Raw genomic sequence first — 9,020 nt, forward strand, 5'->3', positions numbered from 1 at the left:
AATGGTGATATGCGACTAACATTTGCGTTTGTTTTTGGGTCAGTATTAGCTTGAGACTCAGTGATTAGAAAAATTATGGAGTGTGTGGAAATGGATAAGCTCACAAAGGAGATACAAGAAAAAGATGAAACAGAATACTACTTGGTCTGGGAGAAATGGTATAAATGGTTGGAGGAGAAAGGGGGGGAAAAGGTGGGGACAAAAGAAAACTAAACAATGGTTAAATTAGGTGGAGGAATATGGAAACAAATGGGATGATATAAATTGTGGAAAGGAAACTAGGTACCTGTTTATGTTCAATGTAAATAAAATATTTAGATTAAGAGAATACATTATAATGGTATTTATATGATATACTAGAAATATATGTATAAAAGACATATTAAGATAAGAAAGAGAAAATGTATAAATATGGATTACTGATGCGAAGATCTTGAAAAGAAAATGTAAATATCTGGGTTTTTTTTTTTTTTGGTTTGTTTGTTTTAAAAAAACTGTTTAATAAAAATTATTTTAAAAAAATATTTAATTGAAAACAGTACTATGTTATTGCTGCCATTGATGATGACGATAACATGAACACTTTTTATATTAGTATAGTTAGTGATACAGACACATTTCTACGGTACATTTTTAACATTCAAGTGGCCAACAAGACTCCCTGGCTTCCGCGAAATCTCACACTTGGCTACAACATCCATGACAACTGTTTGAACACACTTGGCACGTCAGATGCCTTGCTGGACATCCTCTCTACTGGAAAAGCCAATGTTCCCAACTACAGCTGTGGAAAGAAGGACAACATTTTGGCTCTTGTTGATGCAGCTGCTGATGACATCTCCATTCAGATGTCAAGATTAGGAGACACCTACAAAGTCCCTCAGGTTTGTATGTTAATTTTTCTATAGGTAAATTGAGTGGGGAGATGTCTTGGTACGTGATAAATCCAACCATATCTTCTCTTTGAAAATTAACAGTTACTTTTCACCATGGTGATTTTAGGTATCATGGTTAGGGATTTGGATCCACAGTGTGGAGGGGATAAGGATCAAAGCAGTGATTACTTCTGATGACATCGTCATTATTGCTTTAGGTCTTCTTCCTCACACTTGGGAAAGTTGGGAGAGGCAGTATGTCAAATCAAATGGTCTTCTGTGCAAACGGAAGATGCAGCAGGGATGATAAACTTATCTTTTGTAGATACTTCCAACAAAAATATTGCTATTTTCAATGGTAAAATAGCCCCAACTTAATGAAAATACGTTTTAATATGTTAAAAACAAGCATGTTTTAGGCAGAGTAGGCCTTCTATGGACAATAGTTTTGCCTTGAACCATCTAGCTACAAAATATATTCACCATTGAAAATAACAGTTCCCTGCCTTTGTAGATCTTAGTGCAGCATTTGACAAAGAAAAGAGAGAAATGTTTTGGAAGAAACGAATTGCTCTAAAGAAAGAACCTAGACTTTTGATGATGATCAAAGGTCCTTTCTACATGCACTTGTCTGACAGGGAGGTTCCAGCTTAAGAATCCATAAAATGTAGGATGGATACTTCCCCAGGGATAAGACAAAGGTGCATACTTGAAACATTTTATTCAGTCTAGATATTAGGGAATTATCAGATCCAATGAAGGATTCTGTTGTGCATATGCCTAAGGAGATTAATGCATGTATTATTTGCTGCTGATAAATTATTATCATACTCTCAATATGTTTTGTGGTGGTTGTATGGAGATGAAATTTAGGACTTAAAATATATCACTACTATTACCAAAGCTAATCAAATCAAATCAAAACATCTGAGAAGAATTTGGGGACTGGATAAAAATACTTCAGTTACTACCCACAGAGCTAATTTGGAAATTTATATAATTTGTTCTATGTCTAAAATCAGGACATATAATTATTGATGTAAAATTAAAGTTATGAAAATTGACAAGAGTTCCAAAATGTTGTTTTTTAGAACAGAAAAAGTACAATTAAAAAGATCTTGAATTGCACAGCTGACAAAATATATTAAGTGCTGTCTCTTGTACATCTGGAGAACAAGCAAAAAAAAATATAAACAAAAAATGTGGGATATTGAACAGAGAACGATGCAGACATTCTCAGTAAGGATGGCACATTGAAATGGATGGGCCCTAACAAATGTACTTCCAAATTGGCACGTATTTCAATGTACAAAGTATTAAACATCTTGAAGCAGTATTTACTCCAGCAAGTTTTGAATACTGTGTCACAATGATTAAATATGGAAGATTTAATCAAGTCATGATTAAATAATGAACAAGTAATGAACGGACTTGTATTTATGGAGCTCAAGAGATAAACACAACATAATTATAATTTTAATGTCTATTTTATAAGAAAGAGAGGGATGAGTATCTTGGGCCTCAGATTAGAAGAATGGCCTATTGGTATCCTTATATTAATCTATTAACTCTATTTCCCTTGTGGTCAAAATTTATGCACACACACACATGCTCAAAAAATATAAATACATATAAAATTCAGCCCTTTATTTGTTGAACAAAACATTTCAATTGAGATCTGCATATGCAGGTCAGACTAGTAGGCGTGATACAGAAATATAACGTGCATTTTTTTATTCTTATTCTTTTTTACTTAAAAATTAATGTTTTATCCAGTCTTGTTAATGTTGTTTTTCCTTTATTCTTAATGGCTTAATGACTAATCAAGAATAAACTATTTAAATATATTTATGAGAACCAAACTGGATTTTTTTAAAGCTAAGATTTTGGAATTGATCTGACTCTAAATATAATACAGTATTCTTTATTGCTTTTTTAGATGAATTTTCAAATCTTTTCAGATTTGCTGCATGACAAAAGTCACTTGCCATTTTACCATTCCTTGTTCCCCAAAAAAGGGTTCTACCCAGAAATTGTCAAAGTGCTTCTACATTTTGGATGGACCTTGATTGGCCTCTTTGCTTCAGACATGGAGAATGGAGAGAATTTCATGAGGACTTTGACTCCTCTGTTGGCCAAGAGTGGAATTTGTGCTGTTATATCACAACAATTCTCAACAACTGGAAATTCAGCATCCCTCACGGCAGCCCTCTCTAAGTGGAGAGAAGTCAATGTCTATGTTCACCACATTGAATATCATGCCATTTGGGACAGACTTCTTACTTTCCAGTTAATATTTGATGGCTTCTCAAGACCTGTTGTAGGGAAAGTCTGGATCACAACAGTCATTGGATTACATCCAGTGAAAAGGGGACTTTTCAAATATGTGACTAATGTGTGGACCCTTGGTTTAGTGAAAAAACAACAACCAATGGCAGATGCCTTTGTAGGCAAATTCTTTGTGGAACCACCTTTTAAGTATCAGTCATTTCGCTGTTCTTTTTCAAAGCATGTCTTTTCTGTCAAAGGACGGAGAAGATGCACTCAGAAAGCACCATTGGCGACCCAAAAGGGACAGAATTTGGAAAGGGTCTTTAATTTCCACCAATTTTACAGTGTCATTAAGACTCTGGCTTATGCCTTGAATGCTGCATATTCCTCCAGATCCAGGAAGAGAATGAAGGATGGCACAGAGACTTGGGGGGCTCCAAGGCTGCAGCCATGGCAGGTATGAAGTCCCTATAAGGATTCATCCAACTTAGTTCCTTTTGAGAAGGAATTGAAAGAAGAAGGAAGGGAACCATCTCAACCTTCTTGTGCTACAAGAGGCCAACAGGTTTGGCCAATCTAATAACATGGGGCATAATATTACAAAGAGTGGAAAATCCAGGTAAATTTTTTAAAAGATGTATGCCCAGTTCCCAAGATTTTAGATTCTCCTTTCACTAGTGACTCTTCACTCTCAGGAGTGGACCTGGTTGCACAATTTCCTCAGTAGTTTTTGGCTCTGGGAAAATTGTTACTGCGGTTGTGGCTTAATCTCAGACCTGGCTTAATTTGATCCCTTATGAAAGAAGCACTCTCAATTCCATTTGTAGTAAAAAGATTACTTTTACTAAAGCCAAGTAGTTACAGTAAACAAAGCCAGAACTAAAAGCTTGAGTGCAAAAATTCCCCCAGTTAACTTTCCATTCCCTAATCCATCCCCCTGTTATCACCCCATTGTCCAGCCACATTCAGAGAAGATGTTTTGGTAATTGTCCAGACTGTGGTTGGTTAGTTGGTTGGTTAGATAGATAGATCCTGCATTCCATTCCCAGGACCATGGCCTTGGGAAGTCTTGGAATGTTATGACTTTCACTTTTGGTTTGCCAGGTTTCTGTTTCAGGTCCCCCTTATTCCTCTCCTGGCTCCCTCTCACTCACTCCCTCCTTAATGTATGGCAGACTGACATCTAGGAGAGCACAGGTGTGAGCGAAGGATGACAGCTCTGACACAATTTGTTAAAAATGTGCAATCAGAGACACAACTGAATAATGAACAGAGCAAGAAATTCAGAAAGGATCCCCTCTAACTTCTCAGGTTGTAAAAAGAGTTGGTGGGACATTTGTACTTTCAGACATAAATTGTTGACTACAGTGCAAAATGAGCAGCATATCAATTGGATAAATAAATATTCTCTTAATATAACTTTACAAAAAACTACAATTAGCTTTTCAGTCATGTTTCCCATCTCATCTGCCTGGGAGAAGATTAGCCTGGCAATTTCTTTGTGACAAATCTATGCTTTCTGCCGACCATACTGTTTCTTCCCAATGTTTATGAATATTTTCTTTGTCCAATTTATTTCTCACCTGCTCTATATGTTCCCTATCATAGATAGATTTTGTCAGTTGTATTTTTTTTCAATACATATATTGTCCATATATGATTGACACATTTTGATTAACATTTCTTTTTCACTTTTGAAGATTGTGGTAAAACTATTTGCAAGACAAATCTGTAGAAGAAAGATGCAATTGAGAACATACAATAAAGAATAAGTTACCAAGTTTACTATTTTTAAAATTCCTGGATGTTTCCATTCTAGTTCCATCCCTTTCTGGAGAAGAATGAATTCTTAAATCTTTCCACATTTGAACTGTACCAGGACCAAAATGGTGATTTGGCAGCTGATCTGGAAATCATGAGCTGGGTGTTTTTCCCAAAGGGGACACGTATTAGAGAGATTCTGGTGACAGTTGAAAAACAGAGAATTACGATCAACCAAGCTTATCTGTCAACATTGGAGTTGCTCAAAAGGGTGGGAGACATTTTGGTGTCTTTTCTATATTTCCCAAAGGGTTCCAACCTACCTCAGTTAGGATAAGCCTATACACCATGGCTTAGAGTTGAATTGTAGAAGATGCATGAAAATCATAAGAGAGGCCCTCAAGTGTTAGGGCTGGTAGCCTCTGGTTCGCTTCTTCCTTTCCCACAAATTGCAAAGAAGAAGGCAATTTTGTTGACCAGCTGCCTGAATTCAATTTAAGATTGAATTGGATGAAATTGAATCAGTACTGGATGGAGGTCCTGCCCAATGGAAAATTAGTTTTGGAATTAGGGTTCACCTTATCCTGATTGAGCCCAGTGTCTCATGAAAGGACAGGGCAAGAGGTTTTTCAGCAACCCACACATGGGCAGAGTTATCCATTTCAATCTTTCACCCCACTGGGATAGTGCAAAAGGTCTTCTGCTTCTATGAAGGAGGTCCAAGAATTTCTCTTTACATGGAATCGTAGCGATTGGTCTGATGAGAGATAAAGCCCTGACCCCAGAAACTGAAGCACTGAAACATGTCTTTGATACAGAAAAAAACACTTCTTGATGTTTTAAGTAATGAGGGACAATATGAAAGGAAATGCAGCTAAGATTTGGTCTTTAGCTTCCAAGAGAGCACCTCATCTGAAAACCCTTTAATTCTCTTGTTCACCTTGATTTTTAGTCTCCTCAAGCTTCCAAATTGAACTGATATCAAATATGGGATTGTTCTTCCATGCCAGCTATTGTAATCTAATTGTAATTCTAATTCTAAATTTTTGATACCTAGATGGGCCTTAGAAATACCTCCTTCTGACACTGACATAGTGCCCATGCATGTCCCATGTTCTGAAGCAAAAGATGCCTGAGTCATTCTTTTGGAGGGACATGTTCTCATGACCTCAACTCTATCTCGTATCATACAGTTCTAGAAACTGAGCAGTCACTTTTAATCTTATTTGAAGAGCATGTTAGCATGTCAGGATGGTTAATGCTGACATATTTTCTTTGCAATTTCTTCTTTTTTCTTCTTAGCCTTTGCCTCAGTCCAAATGTGTGGAAAAATGCCATCCTGGATTTGTCAAGCAGACTCGGGAAGGAGAGCCAGTTTGCTGCTATGACTGTGTTCCTTGTCCGGAGGGGACCATCTCCACTCAGGAAAGTGGGTTGCACTGTAGATAATGAAAGGGCTTGTGGAAGGAGATTCATTTAGAGCATCCTCCAGTTTGATAGACTTTAGCAATATAGACAAAGAAGGAGAGAGAGAGATTCAATTATATCCGTAATTCATTTTGTTCTACTGTTAACAAATTCTTCTTTGAAAAACCTAATGGTGTCAGCTGTTACTCCAGAAAGATCAACTGATGCATTATTTACTTTTAACATAGTTTTACTGTAAAGATTCTGCATATTACACTGATACTTATTATAATCCTAGGACTTTTACCTATTTCATAGACTATTAGAAATATAGCTTTTTATATATATATATAGAAAATGCTATTCTTCTTATCTTCTTTCTGTAGAGATGTTAATAAATTCATCTTGGAAAACTTCCAGGTGTCAGTTGTTGTCCCTAAAAGGTATTTCTTGAAATATAAAGGGACAGAATATTAAAGAAATGCTCTTTTTTTTTTTTTGCTGTTTTCAGATACAGAAAAATGCACCAAGTGTCCAGATAATAAATATCCAAATGAGGACCGAATCCAGTGTATCCCCAAAAGTATATCTTTCCTGTCTTATAAAGAAAATCTGGGCATCCTCTTGGTCTCTTCTGCCCTACTCTTGTTTCTAATCACAAGTCTTGTCTTAATCATTTTCATTAACTATCGAGAAACTCCCATTGTCAAAGCCAACAACCGGGACCTTTCATACATCCTCTTGGTTTCCCTCCTGCTTTGCTTCTTATGTCCTCTTCTCTTCATTGATCAACCAAGGAAAGCCACCTGCCTTCTCCAACAAACATTTTTCAGCATCATCTCCTCAGTTGCCATTTCTTCTCTCTTGGCTAAAACAATCACAGTGGTGCTGGCTTTCCTGGCCACAAAACCAGGAAACCAAGTAAAGAGATTTTTGGGGAAGAACTTGGCTAACTCCATCATCCTTTCTTCTTCTACTGTCCAAATTATCATCTGCTCCATCTGGCTTGGAATTTCTCCCCCATTCCCTGACTCTGACTTCCATTCCAAGCCTGGAGTGATCATCCTGCAATGCAATGAAGGTTCTGTTGTCATGTTCTACATCACCCTCAGCTACCTGGGCTTCCTGGCTGCCATCTGCTTCACAGTAGCTTTTCTGGCCAGGAATCTGCCTGGTGGCTTCAATGAAGCCAAACTGATCACCTTCAGCATGCTGGTCTTCTGCAGTGTCTGGGTCACTTTTGTGCCCACTTACCTGAGCACCAAAGGGAAATACACAGTGGCTGTTCAGGTCTTCTCCATCTTGGCCTCAAATGCTGGATTGCTGGGTTGCATCTTCATCCCCAAGTGCTACATTATCATTCTGAGGCCAGATCTGAATACAAAGGAGCAGCTTACGACTAGAAGAAATGTAGCAATATGAGACAGTGTAATTTCCCACAGGCCAGTCCTAGAAAATAGCCAAAGCTCTTCTCCATACATTAGTCAGCCAATGATTTTGCTTGAAATAATTTAAGGGCTAGTTGTACAATAGCCCTTCTTCCTTGTACTCTAGAATTGCAGGATGGCTGCTGAGCTCTTTTGAGCATTTGAGTTATCATCTCTTTCCTATGCCCTTAGAGGAGCTCCAAGATGTCCCACCAAGATATTTTAAACATAACACTTGTGTAATGGGAATCTTATTGATATGCCAGAAATAACTATACAATTTCAGGGGGCTGTAATATGTCATTATTTTAGTTGTATGATAGTGAATCAACGGTTGTGGTTCTTTGCAATATTGGACTCCCCTACAATATGTGTCATAGGCTACAGAATGTGATGGTCATTTCTATGGGATTTTGTAAATGGTGGACATGGAGGCAAAATGAGAGAAGATGTCAGTCTCAGTCCCTTCAAGGACAATGAAAAGGTTCTTCTGCCTTCTACAGTTAAAGTTAGCAATATGGGCCTCCCCAGCTAAGAGCAGGTCCAACACAGCATCATAGGTCATTTGGGGGTTGAAATAATGATCATGGAGATTGTAACCCAGGTGGAAATTTAGAAGGACCTGGAAATGCTGGTTGATCTCTGGAATGGCAACAAAGAAGTAAAGGCTTTTGAAGCAGTGGGTGGATGCTCTCCTAGTAAAAAGCAATATAAATCAAATAGGCTAGAGAGAACCAAAAAGAAATAGAGAAATAACAGAAAAAGCTAAAAGTGCAAGAAGAAAAGAAAATAGAAGAGTGGAAAAATGGAATGATATAAATAAAGCTATTGAAATATAAAGAAATAACTTCCAATATTCTTCATAGCAATTATAAGTACAGTTATATTTTAACTTCTCTATATATATATATTTACTCTCTTCTTTCTATAATATATTCTGTCAAATCATTGAAACCATAAATCTCAAGTTGATTGTTGTGGACTTTTTATGCAAAAAGACACTAAGGATGTTTCAGACACCAATAAAGATAGATATTGTCCTTTTTCTAATAAAGAAAAACATTTTGTCCATCTCAGCAAATTCAGTCTCTTTCACCAACCATTTCTCTATGAGGGGTAGTGCTTATTTTTTTCCATTTTTGTAATCTTGCAACATTAATCAGAATTGAAATAATCTTCCATGACATTTTTCTATCCATTTATCCACCAATCCTAAAAGGAAACATTAAACATGTCTTAAATTGAATATTTATCTTTAAAATCCTCTCTTTGAATGTAG

At 36.8% G+C, this 9,020-nt stretch overlaps 1 protein-coding gene across 1 annotated transcript; it reads left to right on the forward strand.

Annotated features, from left to right (window-relative positions):
* Positions 1-575: 575 nt before the first annotated feature.
* Positions 576-7,736, forward strand: LOC139309944 (vomeronasal type-2 receptor 26-like). Its single transcript, XM_070934126.1, has 5 exons — positions 576-884; positions 2,815-3,603; positions 4,966-5,178; positions 6,210-6,336; positions 6,826-7,736. The coding sequence occupies exons 1-5, from the start codon at positions 576-578 to the stop codon at positions 7,734-7,736; spliced, it is 2,349 nt and encodes a 782-aa protein (XP_070790227.1).
* Positions 7,737-9,020: the final 1,284 nt, after the last annotated feature.

This window comes from Pituophis catenifer, unplaced genomic scaffold (genome assembly GCF_029215685.1).
Source record: "Pituophis catenifer annectens isolate HBS135680 unplaced genomic scaffold, rPitCat1.0.hap2 SCAF_2, whole genome shotgun sequence".
Lineage (NCBI taxonomy): Eukaryota > Metazoa > Chordata > Lepidosauria > Squamata > Colubridae > Pituophis > Pituophis catenifer.

Bases quoted from the DNA above. Each gene is read 5' to 3' on its own strand.
- LOC139309944 (XM_070934126.1), top strand. From the start codon at position 576: ATGAACACTTTTTATATTAGTATAGTTAGTGATACAGACACATTTCTA. The intron at 3,604-4,965 runs GTATGAAGTCCC...TTTCCATTCTAG, and splicing joins CAAGGCTGCAGCCATGGCAG to TTCCATCCCTTTCTGGAGAA. The intron at 6,337-6,825 runs GTGGGTTGCACT...TGCTGTTTTCAG, and splicing joins GACCATCTCCACTCAGGAAA to ATACAGAAAAATGCACCAAG.